The sequence below is a fragment of the Falco biarmicus genome, chromosome 3, assembly GCF_023638135.1.
Source record: "Falco biarmicus isolate bFalBia1 chromosome 3, bFalBia1.pri, whole genome shotgun sequence".
NCBI lineage: Eukaryota > Metazoa > Chordata > Aves > Falconiformes > Falconidae > Falco > Falco biarmicus.
This window is the reverse complement of record NC_079290.1, coordinates 113,573,315-113,601,033: the sequence shown is the minus strand read 5'-3', so window position 1 is coordinate 113,601,033 and position 27,719 is coordinate 113,573,315. Positions and strand designations below refer to the sequence as shown.

Here is a 27,719-nt window from a genome sequence, read left to right as displayed (position 1 = left end):
ATTACTCATGTTGCCCTAATCCATCAAACTCATGCTACTGCAAAAGTGGTCTCATAATTAAAACCATTCTAATTGTCAAATATACAAACAAAGCTTTTCTGTGGTTCACGTGCCATTTTTTTCCGTGGTTTGGTTACTCACTAGCTTAGAAAAATTTGCAACATGACTCCAGACACCCAGAAGGACCCGGAAGAGGTGTACAGCCTGCAATCTCCCAGCACTGAGGTGCACACAGCTCACAGCATCCAGAAGGTACTGTTTCACAGAACACCTCAGAAGTGCTTCAAAGGTAGCAGAGGAAGCCTCCTACAAAGGGCTTTTAACGTATTAAAGGATTTAATTAACAGGCACATGTTGTTTCTGTTCAGAGAAGATGATGATACCTGCAACTTATTTCTTCAGTGTCTGCATCTCAAGAGGGCAAATATCCCATGGCTAACACATCCCCTGGGGAGTAAGAGAGCAGAGCTGCCAGGAACCCAGCAGCCTTCGAGCAAGCAATGTCAACACTAATTATTACAGAGACAAGGCAAAATAACAGGGAGGCAACGAAGCTTTGGCAGCATCTAACTTACTTTTCTGCTGCCCTTCCAAAACACTTCCAACGAAATAACATGGAAATCCCCACTATATACTGCAGATGAAGGTGACCTTGGGCAGTGCGCAAGAAGAGGAAAAAAAGCAGATGGATGAGCTTAGGAAACTGCCTGGTACGCAACAGACCAGCTCCCTCCTCCCCAGTCCCGTCCTTCCACCTGGTAACAACCATTCAGAAACAGGCACGTCTAATTAAGTGCCAGAGCAAACCAGATCTATCAATGGCTCTCCAACAGGTTTCTACTAGCTGCACTTTTCCCATGCGCTGCTCAACCTGCAAAGCCTTCAACTACAGACATTGACCCTATTAAAGCAACTACCTCTTCTTATTAGCCTTCCTTTTGCCAACAGAGTATTACAACTACAACGAAGTTGCAAAACCTGGAGGCTGATTAACAGTTATTTGGGCAGTTACACAATGGACTCTTTCAGCATCGAAGGAGAGACGATCTGTTCCTGGAGAGAGACTGAAGCAACAATACCTGAAAAATCAGTAGCCCAAAGAACAACAACTTCCTAAAATAAGTCATCCCTGCTAGTCTGGGGTTGACTGTTGTTTTTTGGGGGGGCTGGGGTTTTTTCCCTTCACTTTGATGTGACCTTTATGGAATGACAAACCAAGCCTGAACAGTGCTGTTTATCTACAGCCTGCAGGATCGCATCCACATTTTCAGCTCTGACACCACAACCAAAGCAATCAAACATCACGTGAAACTCAGTTTTCAAAATTTCCAGTATCTTCACTTGAAAAGGTCAAAGTGGAACTTCAGTAAAAACCCCAGAAACCTAACACCCATTTGGCACAGATATAAATATGTAAGCCTAGCTATTCAGTGGTGATTCACGTAAATTTGTTACATATTACTTATCTGCTGATGCAATGAAAACTTCTACAGTTGCAATTTCTAAACACCAGCATGTTTTTTCAGTCATGACTCCAGACTGTGTAAACATGGGATAAAGATTATAGAAGAGTGGTTGGATGAGGTGGGAAAATGGTAGGGCAGTTTTCACTTAAACACTTAAAAATACCATTGATTTCTCTTCAGCAGCACTATTAATATGCTCCATGGAAAAATATTCAGAAGTAAGAGTGGGACAAGTGAGGTCATTCATTACAACCACAAACAGCAGCCTACAGCCTCCATCTGGCTCTTTTACAGTAGACAAGCACGTATTAAATAAAACTTTCTAAAAGTACATGCATTATTTCCGAACATATCCTGGACAGCTATGAGTTAAAGCTCTCTGGTTGTTCAAATCTAACAAGACTTGAGCTTCCTCCCTTTCATCCTTTAGCTGAAAAATCATTTAAATCATTTTTGAAAGGCTTACAAGTTTAGGAAACACAGATTTCTCTGAAACAAAAACATGACTCACCTTAAAAGAATATAAGTAAGGGAAAGATAGCGAAGAGAGCTTTATACCCACTGTGAGCAGACAAATTCTTTTTACAAGCTCTTACACTCATAACAAAAGAATGCTCTTCTAAAGCCAGGCAACAACAACGAGAGATTAAAAAAAAAAAAATCTATCACATCAAAAGCCACAAGAATAAGAGCATGAGCTGGAATTGTTAAATCAATAGAACTTTAACACAGCATTGAAAGCGGAACGCCTTTCGATGTCACTTCACCGTAACAAGGTTAAAGTCCATTATACAACCCACAGAGTTATTCTACATACTGGATCTGATTTAACAGTGGGAATTAGGATAAATGCATTTTTCCATATGCTCTTTAAGCATCCAGAGTGTGCAATGTTTATGGCACGTTTTTAATCACATCTGAATCCGCAAAGTATGAAATTCTGGACCCTGGATTTGTTCTGCAAACTAAAACAAAGAAAAAAAAAAAAGAAAAAAATCTGTAAATTATGTTCTTCCAGTATCCAAGCCAGTATGCACTGCAATTGTATTACTCTAATACAATGAAAGGAAACTTATGCAGAAAGTGCAGTCTGTGCAACGGCGAAATTGCAGGGAAGTCGGCCAAGCTCTAGTGAAGCACAACCACCAAACATGAAGAACACTGCGGGGGGGGTGGGGGTGGGGCGCGGAACCACACAACAACAACAAATCCACACTTACTACTCAAACTAACAAGTACAGGTTCTCCAATGAGGTCATGAGGCTCACATAACACCACCCTCTCCCACAATAAACGGGTCTTTTGGGCTCTTAGAAATAAGCAAGCATTCAGAATGGCAAAATCCCCTTTCCCTTATCTCGTGCTGCTAAGTAGAAAAGATAAATCCAAATAATGCAGTTAGCACTGCACATTTGTCTAAATTCACTCTTAACCCTAAAGGCTCAAAAGAAACTTCAGGGAAGGGAAAGTAATGGATGGGAAGTAGTGGTAGGGCTGCAGGAACAAGGAGAGAGAAAAGGATAGTTTTTCTAGTTTAATGGGGTTTCTTGGGGAGTGGTGGTTTCATTGGGTTGGTTGGTTTGTTTGTAGGTAACATGATTTATTTCTCCAGTTCCCTCTCACTGCAATTCAGGTAATGAAAGACTTGAACTTTGGCAAAGATCTGCTCCTCAGCCATTAAAAAAACAACAAAACAAACAAAACAAACAGACACATAATTACGCTTACCGGAAACAAAGCTGATCAAACTTGAACAGTAACAAAAAGGCAACAGAAACATGTTCACTGTATCACATCTTCCCTGCTGGCCAAAGGCCCAGAGTTTTCATTACATTTTCTCCCTCCTCACCTCCATTTCACAACAGAATTAACAAGCCCAGGACGCCTGGCTTTACATTTGCAGGAGGTCAGCATTTCATAAGGCCAAAACCCTAGCACGTGGAAAGTGTTAAGACATTTATGTAGTAGAGGAGGTTCTTAAAACTACTACTGTTCAACTCAAAAATCTTGGGAGCTTCACAGATCACTAGAGGTTTCTGAACCACAGAGAAGGGCAGAGTTAGCAAAATAAATCAAGGGTTCCTGTGGGATGTCCTAGTGCTTTACACAACAAGAGGCATCAGGCACAAAGCAGGGTTAGAATTAAACAACACGTGGGACTTGCCAAATTGCACAAGGAAAGAGCTGTTTTATAACCTGGAATGTACTCTCCCTTTCTTTAAAGTTTAGGGTCTAGAGGCATTGTAAAAAATAATTCCACTTGTGTCAGGGACATTAGGAGGAAGGCAAAAGGGAGCATGGAAAGTATGTTTGCAGGGAGGGGAAGGAAGGGGAATCAGCTCAACTGTTTCACCCAACAAGAACAATCTATTTCACCGTGGCAATTAAAGAGCTTACGGGCACCTTTTAATGCCAGATTTCTTACTTCTGTACAGGAATTTGGTAGCATAGGAAGAAACAATATTCCCTGCCAACCATCTATGTGCCAGATGACCAGAGCCAATGAGGATTTCCCAACCATCAGTACTGTTAGTATTTTTGATTTTGTCATTCATCTCGTAACACTTTGCCTAGCTCTTAAGACTCCAGGTTCTTAAAGGCAGCAATTGCTTTGGAAATGATCGCTTTCATTTACACCTCCCCCAAAAAGAGAAAGTTTCCAAGTTCATGTTTACAAAGAAAAGAGGAATTGAAAAATTGCATCTTGAAATACCTAAATCAGAAGGATATACACCCGTCAACATTCTGAGATTTAAAAAAAAAAATAATCAAAAGCTTTTTTGTGGAACCTGCTTTGATTACTCACTGTTTGATGCTACACTACCTGTACCTTCTTAACTAGGCTAAAAGCAAGAAGTGAAACGGTGTGTTGAATTTCTTTACTGCAGAATACATGATGATGCTGCACATTAAGAACCTAGTTCTACCCGGGACAACACCAGAGGCACAGTCAGAGAGGAGCCCCTTTTACTCCACACAGAGCGCACTAACAGTGCAAATGGTTGACCCCGGTCTTGCAAGATACTTTGTACTCACAAGCAGGAACAGGAAACCCAAAGCCTAAGCATTTCACACAGCTCACAGCTTCATCATCTTTGTTTTCCACATAGCAGAAGACATTAAGGTGCCTGAAAATGCATTCCACCTCTCAGCAGGCAAAGGGATTGGCCACTATAAATCCACCATCATACACATATATACAGGGCTATGGTTCAGATCGGCAGCCTTCCTCCTACCAGCTGAACACCTTGCAGAATAGACCTCTTCCCTTATGTACTGGTGTGATAAAAGCAGTAGATGCTTGCCCAAAAGAACATCAACCGATAAGTAATCATTAGCATTTTCATGTCCAGAGAATTTGGATTCCATCATATGCCTACGCATTTTTCTTTCAGATACAAAACAGACAGGGGAAACAAAGGCAAACAGAGCAAATTTCAGCTTGCATTGTTAAATGCTTCTTAAAGTACAAGGCTTACAGAGCCTGTTACATCCACGAACTGCCTTCGCTTCCCCTGTGGCACAGCCCCTTTAAACAAAAGCCACTATTCTTAACTCCCCGTTCTCAGTTTATTCCAGTCTGTGGTGTAATTCCTGGGAGTTTTCCTTGGCAAGAAGGAAAAAAAAAAAAAAAAAAATCAACCAAAAAAACCCCAGTAATCAAGCACTGCTTCTTTTTTACAGCTGGTTTGAAACAAAAATGACAAAATGAGTGCATCTGTCTACTGAAGTTGTTATTGTCTTGTTTGCACAGTACAGCTATAACAGCATATTACAGGATATTTAGGAGTGAATAATGTATTTGGGGGATGACTCCATGCCAAAAGAACACTGTAGATACCGTTCTTATGGTGCTATCTGGGGCAGGAAGCAATGATTAAGGCCAATGATCTGTTGTATAAGAAAAAAGATAATTTCTTGCTCAGTGTGACAGGCAAGACACAATTAAAAGTATAGTTCACTATCTGTCGACAGAATTTTTTTTCCCCCCTGGTGCACAATCTGTTGCCCCCAAATGGCCTGCTCTATTAAGCCCCACACAACCTGGACAACAGTTTAGTGAGGTCTCTTGTTAAGGGACTGAAAACTGCTTTACGCTCCCCTAAGCACTCCAGATCGTCCTGACTCTCCTGTAACATGACACTCTCAACAGGTCAAAGCTGTTAATAATTGTTTACTTCTCAAACTTGAAAATTCAAAGAAAACTGCTGCATTTCCTTTTGAAATTGTAATCTCTCTTACATCTGTGCTTAAATACACAGATGAAATGGCACCACTTGGGACACCACCAAGATAACATCCTCAGTTCGGTACAACCTAGCTGCCCCTGCTCCATTCCCCCCAACAGTACATTTGTAATTAATCTTCATATCCTTGACCAGGGTAAGAAAGCAGTGTGGGTGCTAAAGAGGAGAAAAGCAAGCAGCAAGAGAGAATGCTTATTCCTCAAATGTAAGCACAAGCCACCAGTTTGGCAAAAACTAACTGTGAGCAGCCTGCACCAGCTTCCACTGGATAACTAAGGACAAATTTGGCCCAAACCCACACACAGAATCAAAAACCAAATTACACATAGGCCATAAACATCAAGTTTAAACACAGCAGTTTAATTAGCTGCAAAAACTGCTTTGAGTTTTACTGCAGTTTGTTTTTCAGTATCTCAGACTTGAGCAACTGCCATGAAACTCACCACCTGCCAACCAAACCACCTGTCTCCACATCTCACTCCCCTTCTAAAAACCCTTTTTAAAAATAATTCCTTTGTCTGATCCATACAGGAATTTTTCAAAGTTAGTACTCCCACTGCATAGATAAGGAAAAGGGACTAACCAGCAGCAAGTAGACACCACCTAAAGCATATACTCAGCACCACGATGTTGCTTTTTCAAAGATATCTGCACTGTGTTGTCCCCTTTGATCCCAACCAGTCCCACCCCCGACAGACAATACCATGTTAGAATGCTGCATTCACACGTAAGTAGTCTTTAACTTGGCATAAAACAAAGCCTTTATGTCTTTCACAGATTAAATCAAGCAACTTGTAGGATGAGATTTGTATAACACCACTTTTACATCAATGTAACTATTACACAGGAGATCAAGGCTTATGTTCCTGCTTTTCCACAGAACTTTTTAGTTTCCCTGAGCAAGTCACTAGGGTTGCTTTTGACTCAGCTCTTAACTTGTGAAAACTTCATTTCCATACCCAACAGTGCTGCACATTAGGTACACGATTAAAGATTATGAGATCCTCAGATACCAGTTGTGGGTCTGTGCATTAGTACCACAGAGAGAATACACGGAGAGTATTTCTTGATTAAGCCATTTCAAAAATCAGACACCAGGCAGGATTATACAGCTTAATTTCTTCAGTGAGTTTCCCAAATTTTGTAACATTAGCACTGTTCCAGGACAGGATGTCCCACAAACACCACTGCGGCTTATATGACTTGTTAATTTTTGTCTTTCTGAAAGCCATCTTCATGTTTTAAAGCATATCTTCAGTTGCTGAATGTCGGATGGGAAACAAACAACATGAAGGTCTTGGTGCAGAGCATCCATGGAAAAAAACCTTGCCAGGACAGGACATTCACTGCACAAATTCTCATATAAATACCTGTTTTACATGCCTGAGATTCAGAGGGCCTTAGGATTGATGTCCAAGTATTTGATACAATCCGACAACTACTACAGAAGCAGAAAAGCAAGCACCTTTTCTCATAGGCAAAGAGAAACACAGAACAGAAAGTATACAGCTACTGATGAACAAACACATTTTAACCAGAGTCACAGGTACCTTTCAGCATACATGCAAAAAAGAGAATTCACAGTAAGAAAATAAATAAAACAAAATGCTTTATGATGATGAATTACGAGCAGAAGTTAAGGAAAACGCAGTGCAACAGAACTATGGGGAGTCACAGAAGCACCATGTTCACTCAGCTGTTGAAGAATACTTGGACAATACTGTATCAATTTCCCAAATAATCTTGGCTTAGATCTTCAGCTACATACCTTTCACTACAAAGCAGAAATTGGCCTGTTTGGCCCTCTGACAGCTCAAAGCAATTGCCTAATGGCCCTCTTTTGCTTGCAACAGTATTTTACCCCTACCTACCTCTAAACTTTCAGAGAAAAATAAACAATTAATTTCAATCTTGTAATGTAAAATAATTTTTTAAAAAAGCCATAGTGCAGAGTTGATTTATTACCCATGCTAAACACAATTCTAGAGTCCAGCTGGCACAGTGAACACGCAGTGAATCTGGGTTTATGCTCTTAACGTACAAAGGTTTCTTGGTAAGAAACTCAAAACAGCAGCCCAGTTTTAGAGCTGATGACATTGTATATTACCTTTAGCATGAAAAAGTAAAACAACACAATTGAAAATGAATTCTCTTACTCTCTGATGAGAAAGGTTACGAGATTTAAACCAAAGCAAGGCACTCTCTTTCTTTGCCCTTACTTGCTTCAGCTGAAATTGAGACACACAGGTATGCGAAAGGGTATTTTGGTCTTTGGGAGATATAACCATAGTCATTAATCAGATGAATGCACGCTAGTTGCACTAGGCCCTAGAAGCAAACACTCAATGTAAAAAGGTGCTTCACACAGCAAGGATTTAACAGCTAAGCAACATATACCTTCAGGACATGTCAAGTCAAAAGAAGAAACTCAGGAAGGAAACTGAAACAAAAGGGTCACGGATGGTATATAAACCTGGAACTGTGTGGCCCAAGTTTGTCCAGAGAAGCTTGCAACAACACAGTTGGCAGCTCTACTCACCTGTAAGACCTGAAATCAGTTTCAGAGATGAAGGTATGCTAGACTTAAACCTTTACACCTTTTAAAAACCAGCCAAATTACAGTGAACACACATACTGAACAGCCCTTACAGATGATCTGGTCTTTGTAAACAGCTTTCAGCTCAGTGCCACTTAAATTTAGGAGCATCTCCATCTGAGCTCAGCTCCTATGAGCTCAGCATTTCATTAAAATGTTTGGCTTACTTATTCTGCTCCTGGTGAGAAGCGTGAACTGAATTACTGTATGCCGCCTCAGTACACTGCTTTACCTTAAAGCCAAACATACTAATTTAGTATTCTCCCTCAATCAGCTAAAACAGCCATGCTCAAAAAAACAAACAAACAAAACACCACAAAAAAACCCCACAGATGACAGGAAACAAACAAAAAAAGGCAACATATTCCCTGCATAAGAGTTCATTATGCAAATCAGTCAATGGTTTGACTTACACAGGAAAACTAACCGATGCTTGTGCCCATTTTTCAAAATGGACTAGAGCCCAGTAGGGTACCTGCTATTGCTAAAGAAAAAAAGTCTTAGGCTATCATTTTTAAAATGTGAAGCCTATAGTCCCTGTTCTAACAAGAACAAAACACTAATATCCACGCAATGGAACCACTAGCAGCAGTAAGCAGAGATGAAATGAAAAGAAGCAGTGGCTGTTTATGTTGGCAGCTGCTTCAAACTCTAATGGAAAATTTCAGCTCTGACTGCATCTAGGCTAGAACAAGTTATTAAGGAAAAAGGTTCAGCTTTCAAACAGAAAAGGCTTACATAGCTTACTGTCCCTTTCTGCACGCTCCTGCAGCAAAGACGAGTCAGGAAACAACATGCCTTGACTATGCAACATATTAATATCCTCTCATTAGAGGAATGTACCATCAGATAAAATGTATTTCCTTTGGGAAAGGAGAATAGCGATAATGCCCATGCCACAGACAAACTCAGCTACTGGTACAAGTAATACCCCTAAACGCAAATATTAAAAAGCCAACGTACGGTGAATGAATCACTTTACGCTAACGGACCAAAATGTATTCACCCAATTATTCCCCCTCTTTTGATCAAAGGAAAACTGCTATTTGACAATTATGTTGAGGGAGAATCTTCATCTTTCATATGCTCGTAAGAATTCTGCACAAATAGTACTCAGGCTGTTTGTTGACATGAATAGTACAGAGTTTGTCCTCAGAGAGGACAAACACCTTGCCAGCCAGCACATATGGTAACTGCAGTGACCTTTCAGCTACTACACATCTGCACTATATTTAATAGCTACTCAGGAAGCCAATATTGTATATTATGTAATGCAAGATTAAGCATTAATGAGGCAAGAATAAAATTGTTTATCTAAACCTCAATCTAAAGTTAAACAGAAGCTTATGCTGAAAGATCACACTACACTCATTTTGCCTCCTAACATTAACAGAGCACAGCTTATTTAGTCTCCGAGGTGAGTCCCAACAGCATTTACTTTAGAGAGAAATATTTTGCTATCAGAACAGAGACTATTTTTCCCAAAGAAGAAAGCGATGCAGATTTCATTCTTATGCACATACATAGAGCACGCTGCAGATATTTTCATCTAAGGGGAACCGCTGATATTCATGACTTCTGTTTACACTGTGTTTTAAAGCTAAATACAGAAGCATCCACCCAGAGGCAAGACCTTTTGATTGCACTCCGGCATCTCTTGCTAACCAGCCAAACCAAAAATCACACATCAAAGATACCTATGTGCTCAACAGGGAAATTCAGAACAAAATTAGACCAAAGTCTGCATGCTTCCACAAAGATTTACTGTCCTCTTTTTAGACTTCTCACTAAGCAAGCAGCTGCAAGGCTCGCTACGGAGCTTCAGCGTGCCAGAAAAAAAACCAGACAAGCAAATTAATTAGACCATGGTCACAATCCCTGTATCATAGACCTTCCGTGCGGAATGCAGAAGGAGGCATTTTAAGAAGTTCAAACCATTCAGATACATGTCCTCCCTAGTTTTAAGAATAGGTAGAAGAGGTCACAAATACTTGGGTGCTTATTTCCATGGAAGACACAGTGTATCCAAAACCTCAATTCAATTGCAGCATATGCCATGGACACCTAATGAAATAACATGATATTGTTCTTAAACCTATGTAAGGCTGCCAGTGGGGCAATCATATAGATCCCGCCCCATTTCTAGTGGGTAACTAACCAGCATCAGATGTCTTGAGTTCCGCTGGTCAGGCAACACACCTGACATGAAGCAGGCGGCAGGAACTCCAGCCAGAGGAAAACAAACCCGTTTCTTCTTGGACCACGGCCTTAAATAGTTCAGGCAAACTGAAACTGCACAGCAGCTTAGATTAGTGTTTCTGAGTGACCTGCACAAGGCAAGACCCAGCTCTAAATCTGAGCAGCTCACTCCAAGCACGACTTGGCAGTGCCCTCCTGCTCTGACTGAACATTACCGCTCAGCACAAGCTCACATTCATTCCACATTTGTTTACCTTCTGCTTGCCACTAACACGGAGTCAAGCTAAATACAAGAACACAGTCAGTCAGTCCCCAACCTTGTAGGCATTTAAGTACATTTATATCAGGCCCATCACAATGCTGGTGCTTCTAAAACTCTCCAATTCAAGTAGCTCAGTGTAATCACCTAAAGAATTCAGAGCAGGAGAATTTTAAACAATTTGGAAACCCCGTATTATCACAGAGTTTTAGCAAATTATCCCAAAGTAGGGGTGGGGAAGAAAAAAAAAAATCACATATAATTCAAATACTTACAAATCACATGCAAATCAGATACTTAAGTAAACTTGTTACCAGCTGTGTACCCTGCATTCTCACAACGTATGAATTTACACGAAAATTTATTAACAGAAACTGTTCGTGTCACCTAGGTGCCTCCAAATTTACTTCTCTACTTACCACGTAGAAGAATGAAGAGTGCTGCTAAGCATGAATGGAAGCAGAGCAGGGCACTTAACAGTACCCACTCCACTACAGCTATAACCAAGAGAAAACCATTCAGGAGGAAGGGAAAAGGAAGAAAGATTCATTGCAACAGAGAAGGTGTATTTAAGACAGAGTTCAATGGAAACCCAAGGAAGTTTCACAAGTTTTACTGAAGCTTATCTACAGGGAGGCACTTTTTCTCTGGAGTATCAGAAGGTTACCACTTACTGATCCCGCCTTAAAACTACTGGCTTTCCTTGATCCATTTCAGCGTTCCCACTGCAGTAGAGGGCATGCTCAGATAAGAGCTGATTTCAGTTCCTGTGTCTCTTGCTTACAGAAGCTTGAAGGGAATACTACAGCTATTTACGCTCACGCCCGCTGGGAGCCCCTCTCGGACATCATCTTTGAAATAAACCAGAAGAGCGAAGACCTAAAGAATCATACAGCTTTAATACGCAGTAAATATTTTCCTTCATAGAGATTTTTTTTCTTACTGGTTATTCATTTAGAAGAAGCAATTAAAAATATGTTGAAAAACTACGTTAAACTAATGAACACAAACATTGACAAACACAGGGTTTTCTCAAAAGATACTGTATATTAACTATGTAACAAAAAAAAAGCAAAAAGGCACAACTCCAATAGGGCATTCCTTAACATCCTTGTGAAAACTTAGTACAGCGCAACCCAATTCTCATCTCTCACCATGGCCACTTCATACCTTCCAATATTATAGAAGAAATACAATGTCATATTCACCTCTATATTCTGATTTCCTGTACGGCAGCCTCAGCTTGATTTAACACAAAACAGGCCTCGTCTCTACAATAATTTTATACTTCTATCACATTACTTATCTTCTACTATTGCAGTAATGTTCCAACCACAGGGCTTAAGGCAATACTAGGAAGAGCTCTCGCCTACTATAAACAGAGCAAGCATCTAGGAAAGGCGTGCATTATACAAGAAGCATGATAGTAAGGAGATTTAACTTTTAAGTGGGTTTTGCAGAGAGGAAAAAAACCTTGGCTCCCCTCCCCTCAGGCTTCAGTACAGTGAACTCCAATAAATTAGAAACGTACAGGATGCATGACCTGTCGCCTGGTTTCCATTTAGGGCGAGTCACTTCAAGAATGCCCCCAACTCCTTTTCAAGTAGCTTTTGCAAAACTTGGGAGTTGTTGCATTGCTTTTGCATCCATTTTTTGAGTTTCACTTCATGTTAATACGGTGGTTGAAGAGGCAAATAAGGCCTTTTTTTCCAGCGTTTCTAGATTTGCTCGAGTTACTTAACAGTGCAACAGATAAATGGCAGGCAAAGTATCTGATATTATTTTGGTGACAAAAAAATACAAATTAATTCCACAGCCTTGTAATTCACATTATTCATTGTTCCACTTTAAGAAGAAAAGCCAAATTGGATAGTCAAATATTATTTACTGCAGTCTTTATTCAGCATGTCTTACAAGAGCAAAACTGCTGTAAATTTTGTCTGGAAAACACTGGGAATTAGAAGAAAGCAGAAGTGAGACCTGTGGGCAAAAAATACGAAACAGAGATTAAACAATCCGTTGCAGGTCAAAGGTTGTTTGTAGATCAGTTACCACTAGAGGCTAAAAAAGCCTGCTCAAAACCATCACCACTCTGCTTCCAGTTGCTCAACGTTTAGTCTTCTCTACACTTAAAATGTAGACCTAATGAAATAAAAACATAACACTGGAAAAATGCTAGCTTACATAAAGTTTCAGACCACTTGCAAAGGTGGAAGACTATTACAAAAAGCCTTTAGCCTGACATCCAAGTTCAAATATAGAAGTCAGGTAGTACAAACAGGGTCGGACAACTGCCCCCCAACTCTCAGTTCTTTAGTTTCTCTCTTCCCTTCCCTTGCAAACTGTTTGTGTCTATCACAAAGAGACATTTTATCTTTACAAGTGTATTTCACTTGCTGTTAATTCAAACTTCAGAAGACTACTTTTGCCTCTCAGTGACCTTAAGTCAACAGAATTAATTTCTGAAGTTAAACACCTATTTGTTCTAAACATATCGCTAGCAGATAGTCTAAAGAGAAGAGGAAAGGACTATTTAAGCTGACCATGTTCTGACTTTATTAGATATTTCTATGAAGCATACTATTTCAGCATTCCTCCTAAGCTATCATCCTTCCAACGCTGGGCCTTCATGCCTCAACATCCAACCAAATACTGAAGCAAAGTCTACCTACACTTGATTTGTAATTAAGTTTCCCCATCTTTCTCAACAGAATCAGTGAATATACACACTGACTGAGGTATTTGAGGAAGCGTTTCATCCTCCACTTTCTATCTGGCTTACATGGTGTTACTATTTACCACCAAAATATTGTGGTTATCACAATATTGTCTCACAAGAACATTTCCAAAGAGAAGAGAAACATTCTACAGTGAGTGACGGGTTTTAAAGTATTTTTACAGTAATGCCCTGCCCCACTGACCACCCAAATTCCACACACACAAGAGTCTAAACAACCAGTTATGCCTTAAATAAGTATTTTGCAGATCACTAAAACACGGCCAGAAAACAGCCCAACTTGATTTTCAGTGAGTTAGCTCCCTTCTAAGTTCAGAACAAATATGAAAACCGCTTTCCAAAACCACCCTACCAGCAATTAAATGACACCTGCAGAACAGAAACCGAAGCTTCTAGAGAAGCTTGGCAATTAGGACTAATGGAAAAGTAACCAGATTCCCAAGGCTTCCCAAATCCTCTTCCCTTTGAAGGAATCAACCACTCCTCCCTGTCCATCTTCTTTCTAAGCACTTGCCAGGATTTTCAACAGAATGACAGTTATGTAAGCTTTATGAAGTTCAGTACAGTAATAAACCAGAGATCAATCCAGAAACTGAAGTTACATGCTTGCTGAACATGCTTCAGGAATGCGAAGAGTTAAACACAACAACTGAATTCTGCAGGCCATAGGAGCAGGCACATACCTCAGTCTTCCAGATACAATTAGGTTTTGTTTTGGTTTAGGCTCTCTTTAATTACCCAGTGCCATATGAGCCCAACTGGGTGACATAAATGTATTATTCCGTCATAATGTCAGAATTTAAAATTAGATTTGATCTCCATAAATACCACTTCAACCTTAGTGACTCCGTCCAGTAACGACAACTATTTTATGTAACATCTTTCACTCACTAAGACCTAAAAACTGCGCTAAAAATTACAGCTACCTTCTCTAGCTGTGGATTTCTTTTCCATTTACCTGAAGAGAATTCATTTCAGGACGAGAAAGAAATAGTTTCGTAAGATCAAACACTGAAGCAGCAAGAGAAAAGGCAAATTACATAAAGTCCGAATGTACTTACAGTCTCCTTATTCGGAAGCAACTCCTTTCGGATCCTGAAGAAGTTCTTGCCGTACTGCCTCAGCCCCTTAATAAAACGTTTCTGTGATGTAAGAAAAAAAAAAAAAAGAAAAAAACACAAAAAAAAAAAACAGTATGTGTCAGCAGAAGGGAGGGGAAAAAAAAAAAGATCTTGTTAAGCAGCACAACAGCCAAACAACGTTCTTAGCTTAAAGTCTGTCGGTAGAAGAAACCGTATACCTACACAGCAACTGAAAACAGGCAGAGAAAAAAGGCTTTGAAAAGATACCGAAAAATTCAAACCACATTCCCTTCCACGTTCAAACTTCCAACATTTCCAGCTTAAAAAAAGTCAGTACCACAGTCAGTTCTTTCCAGAAGGACAGGGGTGTTCCGCTGCACGTCTCTTCTGAAGTCTATTTTTCAACTAAGAACAGCAGGCGCAGGAAAATACGCAACGCTGCTTTCAGGGGGGAAAAGTGATTCCCCCGCGGCGGCGGCGCAGGGGCCGAGGAGCTCTCGCAGGCGCCAGACCCCGGGCTCGCCCTCCCCGGCGGTCGGAGGAACAGCCAAGGAAGCTTCCGCGGCCGAGAAGCGGGGCCGCCGTCGCTCCCCCGCCGCGGCTCGCTGCGCTTCGCGGCCGCTCGCCACTTCCCGCTCTGCGGCCGGCCGGGGGCCGGGGCAGCGCTCGGCGGGACGCAGCCGCGGCGGTGTTGCAGGCGCAGGGCGGGCGATGGCGGACGGGCGCCGCTGCAGCGAGGGCGGCCAGGCGAGCGGAGCCGCGCCGCGGCGAGCCGAGCCGAGCAGGGCCGGGCGGGCAGGCGGGAGGCGGCAGCCGCCCAGCATGTGATCGCGGCGGGGCTGGGCGGCGCGGCACCCGCGGGGCGCGCCGCAAAAGGCGGCCTGGATTGCCGGCCCCCCCGGCCCCGAGCGGCGGGCCCCGAGCCCCCGAGGAAGGGGCCCGCGCAACGAGCGGCCGCGTTAGCGCCCGCCGACCCGCGGGGGGGGGCTCTGCAGCGGGGGGGGGGGGGGGGGCTCTGCAGCGGGGTGGCGCGTCGCGCCCCTGGCAGTTGCTGTATTTCAGCGGCCGCACCCTTCAGCTGCCCCTTGCACTCAGCTCCCCTCTGCAACACCCCCTCCCAGCCTTCAGCCGCAAGCAACGCTCGTTCCCCCCCTCTTCCTCCTGCGCCGGGCCAGCCCCTCCGCCGGCAGCCCGGGGCCAGCCCCGCCCGCGCGGAACAGGGCGCTCCCTGCGGCAGGGCTCGGCCGAGGCCTTCCCTTCCCACACGATGCATGCAGGTACGCACTCTAGCAAAGACTAGATGCTGCCTGCAAAAGACCACCCGTACCTGGGCCTTCACATTCCGAGGGACACATATGAGAATTAAAAATTCCCTAAAAAGAAATACACCTCAAGTTGGCTCAATGCATTTGGACCACATCTTCTTGCAAACACCTACTTGAAGGAAGTGGGCAGGCGATTAGAGGCTTCCATATTGTGGGCAAAGAATCACAGAAAGGGTAATTCACTACTAAAATAGTGGTCTGTAAACCTCATGAGCTCCCACCACAATCCTGAATACAAGTGAGCAGTCTCTTTGGAACCTCATGCATATTATTTTGCAGATATGCTCCCACAAGATTCTAACCTTACCTAACCCTCAAAACCAGCAAGACTGCTAGGGCTCGCCAAGAATACGCCTGGGGGTGCAGAGACAAGAATTAACCACCAGTTGTGTATCTTTTGAGATTACAGTCCCCTCCAGTGTATGATTTGCTCATACCCACCTGCTCCTTTTAAAGCAGCACAGTTTGAGTAACAGGGGTGCTTGGGCTCCTGAACAAGGAAGATTTTATTCATGGCAACATACCAGCCCTGCATTCACAGGCAGAAGTCACAAAAGTAACTACAGAGCAAGGTATCAAGAGTGCCTACAAGGTGTAAGTGGTCGCTAACATGCACACCTTGTACTTTTTAGCATGTGAATGACACTAAATTTTCATTACAGTGAGGGGGAGGCCCACCACTCCTCAGGCACCCCATGCAGACCCCTTCTGTCCTGTGCTTCTGGGCAAGAAAAGATGGCAGCAGAAACCAGCCAAACCAAACCTGCCCTCATACCACTCCCAACATCCCAAAGAGCAACAGAATTCCTGTCTGCAGCTTATCACAACGAATAAAAATCAACTAAATCAACAAACATTGGAAAACAGACAATCCAAAAGGAATTTGGATTCTAAACGATGCAGCTCAGTTCCTGGCGTTGACACCACTGCCTCATGTACTGTATCAGAGGTACAATGCTTTTGCAGCATTAGTTAACAGAGCATATATAACAAGAAGGCAACATAAAAAGCTGTAGGGGAATAAGAAGAAACCAGAGCCGGAACGCTCCAGCCACAAATGAAAACACACAGGGAAATACGAGAGCACAATCTGATCTACCACATAAAATGAAAAGCCCCGATTCCCTATCCCTCATTTTGCCAAAGATTTGCTATGGTGTATCTGAATTCTCAGGGGACCATTTTATTTCTTTTTTAAGATTCCTTTTAACCAAACTATTTTACATTTGTTTTGTGTTGTGGTTCAACTCTGTATCAAAAAAGCCTATGACAAACTGTTTTCCTTTGAACTCGGGAGATGTCACAAATCCCTGCTGAGAATGTAAGCCTAGCATATACCCTTATTTGAGTAAGAGAATTAGAGGGAGCTTGAAATGCTGTTCCAAATTCCTAAATATGTATTATTTCCTTCTGGCATTCTGAAATTTTGGCCAATTATGCCATCACCTTTATTGGTGTCATACAGAATTACCACTAGGTCACTGAGGCAGCGCAAGATATCCAACTGTAAAATAGTTCTGTGCCTCTACTGAAAGGCAAGAGAGCACCAGTTCTTAATAAACAAAGAACAACGAAGCACAAAAATTAGTTTCAGAAATCTAGACAGAAATAACAAAGTGATCAAGGTGGGGTTTTTAAAACATTTTCTTACTCAGATTTTTCCTTCCTATTCTCATCTTCCATTAATTCAGGCATCATGTTCAGTTCTCCCTTAGCCTGCAGCAAGAATGGCTGCTTTTCTTCTCCAAGTCAAGCACAACAGAGGCCTTGAAATGTTTTTAAATCTAAAAAGAATAGTTCCACACCAAATCAGAAGTGACCTGTCGCTCTTCAGCATCTCATAAAACAGACTGCAAAACACAGTTTTAAATTTTCCCCCCTCTGCACAAACGACATGCAACAAATTCTATGTCTGCATTTTAACAAATGCATGTCTGCATTTTAACAGTGCAAGAGATGCTGCACTACCCATAGAAAGCATCTGAAAATGACAGCTGCTGAATTAAAATAGTCTTACAATACAGGGCTGGTAGAACAGTGAGGCTTAAACCTACAGATGCATGAAAAAAGCTTTGATAGAAGGTCGAAATGGCTCTAGAGCGCAATGATTTAATTTTTAAAAGTACATAATTTGGATTTTTAAGAGAAACATTTCAATTTTACCACTTAAAAGTTTACTTAAAATGTTACTCATGACAGAATTCTGTCAGCATTATTCTTTGTACTGTTCAATGAAGATAAACTGTAACACAATATAAAAAAAAAAAAAAAAGATGGATAATTATTGCTGTGAAGCAGCATTAGGAAATCCCGTGCTTTGCTAGGTCAGCCAGTGTTGACAGACCACACAGTTATATTTTACAAAGTTGTTACCATGGCTATTGACCAGCCACAACACAAGATCTCCTAACACCATTTTATAATTTGAGCTTCCCCAATGAAATGTATTAGACATTGCAGTATCCTGCTATGATGTGTAAACAGGGAGCTATAAATAACAAAGGAAGAACAAGGAACAAGCATGTTAATGTTTGCATATATGTTACTTGCAGGTCCCATATTTTATCCCAAGAAACAAATACCATGACAAGATACACAAAGCCATCATGTTCTGACTAACAAAGCTCAGATGGCATGTTTATCAATGTGATGATAATGCCATTGCAAAGCTGTAGTTAAGGTTATGCGTCAGGGTTTCTATTATCAAGAGATTATAGCTTAGCAGGAGATATTTGCTGCTGCATGCCGAAATTCAGCACCCCAGGTTTCAACTGTGAACTAAGGTTCCCAGTTCAGTTTTAGTTTTTACTGCAGAGATCTAAAATAAAACTGTTTCTAAAAGCATGCAAGAAGAACATCCAGTACAAAACCAACCTGTTTAATCAGTTTAAGAATTTCAAACTGAAACGTCATGGGCTGAAAGGCAAGACAACTCTGATAAAGCTGTAAATTCATAACTGCTACTAACGTGTCTCTTCTGAAGCGATGCTTCCATCAGGTTTAGATCAAATGTATTTTCTCTAAGAAAATCTATGTGTTCTAGTTCATTCCCTTCCCGTGACTTACACCTGGCTAATTAGTGAAGAGCATGTTGAACTGCAATATATTTACAAACACTGAGCCTTTTCTGTTCTTTCTCAGTCCAGGAAATTCCCCCTCTAGGACTTCCCCCCCCCCCCTTTCAATTTTTCTAAAAAATAAATTGCCCTCTTTAGACCATGTCCGAGAACATCAAGTTCTTCTCTCAGCCTTTTCCTTAATTACAAGCATATAAAAATGGAAGATGTTGCTATCACAAAAGCAATAGGTACAATGCATGTTTTGAAAGGTCCAAGGTTTTCTAGGCAGACGCCAATTGAAGTTGTCACCATTTCCATATTTAGTATGCTGTTTTGAGTTTTAGACTAAATATGATAGGAAAATTTACAGGGTTTTAATAGTTAACAGCAAATAAACACTAAATGCATAAACGCCTTTTTATTAAATTTCACAAGACAAAAAATTATGGCAGCGTTTGGAAAAGATAAATCTGTTTTTATCTGCAAAACTTCTGTTAAATATGCAGCACATTTATATATTGCCCCAAACAATTTTTTAGCATGCAGACAATTTCAGTGCACAGAGTACATGTTATTATAAGCTTGGCTGAGTTTTAATGTTATACTTCACTTATGTGTATACATTGCAAATAAAGGCATTTGTGGATAATGTTAAGTGATATATACTGGCCTCTAGAAACAGAAGAATCCTGATAGTTTCCTTCAGATGGCACAATTTAATTTAAAGATGTCAAGTACTGCTTACAAAAACATAACTTCTGTTATTCACAATTTTTTTTCCCACCAAACTATACCTGGCTGTAGCAGAAAATGATGCTAGTATTTACTGTATCATTACCTGAAAGGAATTCTCTATGCTCAATAACAGACAGGGCTACGTCTATACTGCTCAGTAAGTAATACCATGAAGGGCAAAAGGAGGTAAAGTTAATGAAAATGCACCTGTCACACACATCCAAGCTGTTCTCAGAATCCACCTAACCGCTGCAGACACACAGCATGCCTACTTAACTGTTTCCACAAGCTGCTTTGTTCCCTGAACCGTCTTACCCAGAAGTCCAACTGCCCTAAGCCACTGCGCTAGCTAGGGCTGCAACTGGAGAAGGGACCGTGTCCGGGACCAGGAGCTGCAGTCAGTTTGGCACGCCCTTCCCATGCATCATCCACTTCCAGCCTTAGGTCGCAGGCTTTCTCTCAGTCCTGCCTTCTCAAACAGCCCTAACTGGGGACTGGCAGCTTAGTTAAAGCTGCGGGAGAACACTTTCTGACACTGAGGCCAGGAAGGAGAAGCTCTATGGACAAGGAGCTGGTGAGAGGCACAGATGTTCTGCCTGGTCTGAGAGAGAACAGGATAATCAAAGACTTCCACAACACCATTTTAAGACACACAAATTGCCAGCTCAAGAGAAGAGAAAGCTGCAGAAGAGAGGAAAGACCCTTTTCTAGGGGTACAGGAGAGGGCAGATGGGAGAGGTTCCGCAGAGATTTCTTCACCTAAGAACGCACCTCCTCAGAGCAACTTGCCATGAACAAGGACTGGGCCCAGGTAACAGAATAATCTAGGGTACAATGGTAGCACATACAGTGAGGAACAAGCATGATGAGTCAACAAAGCTCACCTAAAACCTTTGGAACCACCAAGAGAAATCTTCATTCAGACCTCTGCTATGTTCCTCTAACATGCCCTGCTGCTGGGAGAACAGGATATGCTTCAACCTCATTTTATTGTTTCCTGTCACTACTGTAATGCTGCTTAATGTTTTTTAAATGTATTTTTAAAGTAACAACCTATTTTACCCTTAGTGTAGATACCTGCGCTGTTGCAGGTTACATCAGTTAACAGCAAGCTTGCAAAAAATCACCTAGCTGGCAAACTTGTATAACAGGAAGTCACCATAACCCTTCCCTGAATGTCTCTGCACAGTGTTCCACAGACATCAGCATCCTAGCATCAGAGATGAGCAAGCAGAAGTAGTACATCTTTACAGCAATATCTACACTCTCACTGCTCCCTCAGTGTTACTGCCTTTAGCCTACCACACCTCAGATGCTCTTGGGTTAAGTTTACTGCTGTCCCACCTCTAACCACAGCACTTTTCTGCTCCTGAAGGGAGTAGGGCTGTCACCAGCTTGCAATTGAGAGTCTCCTCCTGAAGAGCCTCCACTGAAGCACAGGTCATGATTTGAAGAATGTTATACTTTTCTCTAACACAACCATGCAAAGGTATAAGAAATCGTTCACACCATCTGGCAACCACTTGAAGATGTCTGCAATCACTTCCTACAAATCTCTGTTGCAAGAGACCTCTGTTGTAGCAGAACATCTGTGCTCTGATGACCACCGACACTATACGAGCTCTTTCACTATCTGTTTGGCTTGCACAAAATTGTGGACTCGGCAAGTAAAGATCCTTCACTGTACTTGGTGTGTTGTATGCTGCACCAATTGTGACAGTGAAGCATGAACAGTAGTAGCTAAGTGCCAGCCAACTCCTGCAATGCCAGTTCTTGCTGCTTAATTACCAACTACAAATTTTTAAGCAACCTATTTTGAGACAAGTTGGTTTTTTGGTTTTGCTCGTTTGTTTTTTCCACTGTCCCCTTTCACAACAGCTAAATGTTTCTTAAATTGTGCCACAAACTTGTTTCCAGACTTCCAGCCCAAGAGATAAGGCACGTATGCAGGTGATCATTTTGTAGAGGAAGACTAAAAGAGAATTATCATATATATGTATATGAGTGTGTGTATAGATACTTCTTTTTCAGTTCAAAGCATCCCTCTACCCCCAAAATACACCTACTCAATTTGCTGCTTCATTCAGCAGATTGTGACCTAGGTTCAAAATACATACTAAAACCCAACTCTGCTTTCTTTTAATAGATACCAGTCCGTTTGTCTTGTCAATTCTTTTTAATGAAATAATTCTACTGTATCAAGACAAAATTGTCTTCTAACTTTTGTGGTATTTTGAAAATAGAGTTCTTTTCGACCAAGTGCTCTTACTCAAAGATATGGAAAAACAAAAAATATTTTTAATGATATTCCTCAGATACCAATCTGTGCTAAAAGGCATTCACGTTCTCACTGGATATTCAAAGCACCTCTTCAAAGTGCACTGCTGGTCATCTACATGTGATAAAAATCTTACACTTCTTAAGCCATATGCCTGTAAGATCAAGTATCCTCTATAAACAAACTGACACGAAATGTATCAGCTGGAAGGCTTAATGATACTAAACAATTAGCATTCCCTCCCAACCGGATCGCTTTGTCTTCCTGAAAAATTAAACCCTACCTCAAACTGTAAGGGATTCAACAGCAAAGCATTCTACAAATGTACAGAGGCACACAACATCCACTAGTCTGTGTTCCATATATCCATAGCCACATACACAGACAGAAAGTCATTAAGCCGACTCCCTCAAGGGAATGCCAAAAGATCCTGAAATGATAATGAACCCCCTACCATGGTGCTGCACTGTTAGCTTTTGTTTTGAACAATTGATCTCCCATGATACCTCTTGCTTGCTGAAAATATTGGTATTAAGTGAGCATGAGCACAGCTGTGTGTAAATTACATATATAAACAGATTAGATTTGTGTATTTATGCTGGATGCAAACACATTAATAGCACATTTGCATACACAGTTGGCTAAATGAGATTGCATGCAGAGCAGGATTACTAGTTAAACACATTTATTTAGAATTTTCAATAAAGTATTTATACTGCCATTCAAGAGGTCAAAGTGGATTCACCATCCTTTTTCTCCTCTTTGCCTTCTTGGAAGTACACGAAAATGCTTTTGTTGGCATGATTTCCAAGTATTGCCAATCCTGCATCACCACTATTCTGGAAAAAGGACGCATGAGCTAGCAGAAGAAACTTCAACTGGGCTGTGTACCTAAAGGTTTTCCAAGTTCCCTTCAGCTCAGCTTATTGAAGGGGAGGTCAGAGTTCTACATTTGACCACAGCATGAACTACTACCTAAATGCCATTTTTAAAGCTGCTCTTTCTTTCCCTTCTCTGTTTAATGTCAGGGATCGATGCAAAAGTCTGTATGAAAGGCAACATGATATCAAAGGTGACACAACGGCTCTGAGACATTTCCAAAGCTGGGGGGAGAATTCAATTATTCCTTCACCCCAGAATCTAAGCTGCCAGGGTGCTGCTAACCTTATGTGCTAACCCCAGTTTTGATTTACCGCCAGTATTTGAACAGAGCTATTTTTTTATACAGAGAGAGATTTCAGGTTCACGCAAAGCAGTATGCAAAGCTTTGATTCTCCTTCTGCATTGTACCTGTTTCTGTGCGAGAGCCTAGATGAGAAAGAAAACAAAACAACAACAAAAACCCCAATTATGTTTAAACGAGAAGCCTTTATTTTTGCACTAACTACGCTCTAGGTGCTTTCACTGCACATCCCCAGGTAATGCTCCCAAGCCAGCCAGCCGCTCTCTTGCCTTCACGTTTCATGTCGGTTCCTGTCAAAAGGTCCAGCCCTGCCTCTTGGGTTCACCACACTGGCAGCGCTGCCGATAAATCATCCAGCAACCTGCTGGTGGAAACGCACCGGCCGCTGCGGTGGCTCTGGCCCGGGTTGCCAAGCAACCTGCGCGAGAGGGATGTCTGAGAACTGCTGACAAATAGCCAAGTGGCTGCAACGACAGACCTCTCTGTCAGAAGCGTGCATGGGAGAAGTGCCTCCCCCGCCTCGGCTCTGCGCGAAACACTGCGATTGTAAAAACCAAAATCAAAAGGCTATTGTCATGAACACACACTTCCTGCTCAATTACTAATTGTTAAAAAGCTGCGGGGAGTCTGTGATCACACAGCCTGTGGCAACAGAAATGTGATCCGGTAAACAAGATAAAGTCAACAGTACACCAAGAAACCTGATCTAAGAACAGCCTGCAGTGGCATATCAGAAGCTGATGCACAGATCAAAAAAAGGCTGGATATTAAAGCAGCAGAAGGAGGCAAAACCCCCTGACTTTTCCTGAGCTCTAGAAGGGGTATTTGATAAACAACCTTGACTCTTTGGAAAAAGAATTAATGGATTATTACAAGCATTATTAACCATCCTAACACCACTACAGTTGCCTGGCCACACATTTCAACAGAAAGATGAACAGGCAGGGACAGACGAGCACTTTTGTTTGAAGTCTGCTCAGTCTGCAATTTACTTTCCTCTAATAAAATAAGGGTGGGAAGAGGCGGCAGTCATTTTTCCAAGCCAGGTCTGGAGGACTCACCCCCTGGGTGGCAGTGCAATAGAGGGGTCAAGCTGCAACAAGATCCTCCAAAGACAGCAACAAGTCCCGAACCTGAGGAAGGCTGGAAATGCACAATCCCTCAGGGCTCTCCATAGCTCTCCTCTGAACAGCCGTGCAGAAAGGCAGTTATGTTTAACACACAGGCAAGCATTTCCTTATTCTACTAAACTTAAATCATTTCCACCAGCAAGAAACTCACCTGGCCAACTTGCCCGTGTTTATATTTAAACACCCATGACAGCCCTTCTGCTGACAGATTTAAGGGTCCACCTATGCCGGCACAACAGGCTGATCCAGATCTGCGCGACACTCCCACTGCTCACAAAGCTGCCCCAAGACATTTGCTCTTCTGTGATCTTCAGAGAACACTCACGTTGCACATACCCATAAACCAGGTTTCACACAGGGAGTCTAAGACCACCCCCTTCTGCAGGCACAAACCTTAAAACCCATCAAACTGGAGGCTGCCTTCGTTGACTTTAAAAAAAGTTTTTTTATTTATGTAACATTATCTGTAGATTGTCATCTACCGTAATCAACAGTTTCTCAGTGCTGTAAACAAAGCTAAAACGACTGCAGTTTGTTTTTACATAGATGATTTTTTAAAATATGCATTTGAAGAGTTAAAGAAAGCAAGGGTCTGGCACATTTGTGACCCAGAGAAGTAAAGCAATATGCTGCTGCCAAGAGGCAACAGAAAGCTTTTGATTACACTTCAGACCGGCTTTTTCTGTACACAAAGAGATTTATTTCTGATTGTTCTTTTAAACTGCTGTTAAAACGCTAATACACAAAAAGCTTTCTTACACATCAAAATTAAAAAGCAAGCAAAAAGAAATAGATGGACAACACGCTCCTTTTCAAGGACATACTTCCTTTCCCATATGACATCTGAAAGTATCTCCCTTTAATATAGGTAAGCAGCAGAAATTCATCACTTAATCTGTAAACTTCAAACTTAAGGAGAAAAAAAAAAAAAGCACTATTTGCTTTTCATTTCTCATACTTATGCTCACCCAGCCTTGGAAAACTGCATTTTGTAAAAAATAATTCATAGTTCCAATAGTTGTTGTTGGGGTTTGTTGTCCTTTTTGTACAGGATGAAACTAGCTGAAGTATAGAATCCAAAAGCAGACATAAAAATACATATAAACAGTCCATGTAATGTGAACCAAAACAGAAAAACAGCACTTGTGGGCTACAGACAATGTCCTACTATAACACCTTTCCTCCAAAAGGAATGGTTCTCATGCATCCATTTGGAATATTAAACTTTCTTTTCCTCACATACTCTGAATCTCAAATACCTGTAGCAAAAGCTGCAATGCCAGCACATTCTTAAGAATATTTCCTTAAATAAGGCAAACATCAGAATGTATAGCATCTTCCACAGGGCTGAAGATGTTCCTTAAGGTTCTCCACCATTACTGGGCACAAAAAAAGCCAAGAGGAAAATACCTTATGTTAGCCTCCCTCTGAATTTCATTTGCCTCACACTGTTTTCCTTAACAACAGGATTTTTACTTAACATAATACCATAGGGAACACCACTCTGCCCACTAATACAAAGCAGATCTCCACTAAATAATCAATACTAATATGAGGGTTAACACAAAATAAGCTTCCACATGAGATCTTTCCATAAACATCAGAACATTTCCATTTTCTGTCTTTTTGTGCAGAAAACTTTCTTTTTGTAACACAGATCATAAAGAATTCTGAAAATACATGTCCGTTGTACTCGAGTTTAACACTATTATGCAAGCCTGAAGTTGTTCTCTTTCACTGTGACTTTCTTGTCATTTCAGTCCATTTGTAACACTGAGACCAAAGAAAGCAGCAGACTACTTGAAATATACTGAATGATCCTTTCAAAACTCAACATAGTATTTCTACTGAAAATACCCTCTTGCAGAAATACTGTTCCACTGGGATTTCAACCATTATTGTCAATTATTATGGAGACTATTTCTGCCTTCAAACAGTGACTTCATGCAAATGACAGAAGGAAACAAAACTAACAAATCCAAGAAAAATGAGACAAAATGGTAGCAGGAATCCCCAATGAAATTACACGTACAAAAAGGCAAGTATTTCTGTTGGTGCCGTCGCCAAGTAATTAAACAGCAGGTCAGTTTACAGTAGCAATGCCCAGGTCTGAGTTCAAGCACTAAGAGGAACTGCAGTTTGTGAACCTTACTAAAATGACAAAGAGCAACCTCTGCAAACTTCCTGAATTTCTCTCCGGGTAAGTCTGCCACTGGCTGCAGTGTAGTGAAGAGAAACCCAAGAGCGCAAATCTGGATACAAGAAATACTAGCGATGACAAAAATCAATTCCAGGCTAAGAGACATATCCCTCAGCGAGAGACCTTTCCTACATGAAACAGAAAGCAATTCCTCCTGTGACAGTAGTTCTTCATCCTGCCAAGCCATTTACAAGAAAAGCAGGGTGTTCTGATGTGTTTCAAGAATTTCATACTTCCAGTTACAGAGAAATGAAAATTCAGTAATTCCCACATTCACCTAAGACGATACAGAATGAGAAAACCTTGAAGACTTAAGACCATTAAGACCAAAATGAACATATTCAGAACACTAGAGATTCTATACAGCTTTTTAGAAAGTTCAGTCTTCAAAGCCTCTTAAGATTTTTTGACCTCTGGGTTTTTTCTTCCACTGAAGCTTTTATTTTAAGAAAATTCTACCAGTCAAAAAAGTTGAGAAAGATGAGAGTTGAGAAAGTTGAGAGATGAGAAATTGCAGAGGAATACAGATATGTAATACTGTCTCCACTGAAAGACAGCAGATTTTAGCATGTGAGCAAGACCCTAAAATTCCCTCTTTAGACGTGGGCTGAAGCAACAGTGGCAGCATATTTTGTGTCTGTGACTGTTAGTCCGAAACTCTGAAGGCTAAGGCCAAAGATACAAAAGCGTAACTTGCAATGCCTTGCACCGTTTAGAAGATGGGGGACAGTTTAGGAAGGAGACTAATTTCCAGATAAACATGCATCCTTTGGCACTTTTATAAGAACTGAACACTCTAATTTGGCATTCAAATAACTTAATGAATACTTTCATTCAGTTGTATAGCCCAGTCTGATCCAGCTATATGGCAGTTCCTAGGAAGAGTGGCAGCATTCACCTCCAACGTACAGGGCTCCATGCTGAAATCACATCAGGTAGCCTTCTCTTTAAGTGAAAAGGCCTAACTTTTCCCAGGACTTTGACTAATTGCTAATTAAAGATAGTTTTCATAGCCTTATATTTACAAAACCAGAATGTAATAAACAGCACCAACACTGTCCTAACACTAATTCTTCAGCTACTACCGGTTGCCAGTGTGGGTACAAGCTGCACCTGAGCACCAAAATCAGCAAGACTGCTTACAGCAGAGTAGATAAACAGTCAGCTAAGCTTGCTAATTATAATTATTATATTATTATTTTAAACCAGTAAGTCCCACTTCG

General features: G+C 41.3%; 1 protein-coding gene across 8 annotated transcripts in view; it reads right to left on the bottom strand.

Moving 5' to 3' along the window:
• RERE (arginine-glutamic acid dipeptide repeats) overlaps positions 1-27,719 on the bottom strand; it is a 254,366-nt gene that overhangs the window by 39,814 nt on the left and 186,833 nt on the right. For 7 of the 8 annotated variants that reach the window (XM_056331900.1, XM_056331902.1, XM_056331895.1 and 4 more), the window contains one exon: positions 14,566-14,646. The exons of the other annotated variant lie outside the window; for it this stretch is intronic. In XM_056331900.1, the coding sequence (XP_056187875.1) occupies positions 14,566-14,646 (81 nt within the window). The remainder of the gene's footprint in view (positions 1-14,565; positions 14,647-27,719) is intronic. 8 annotated transcript variants of the gene reach the window in all.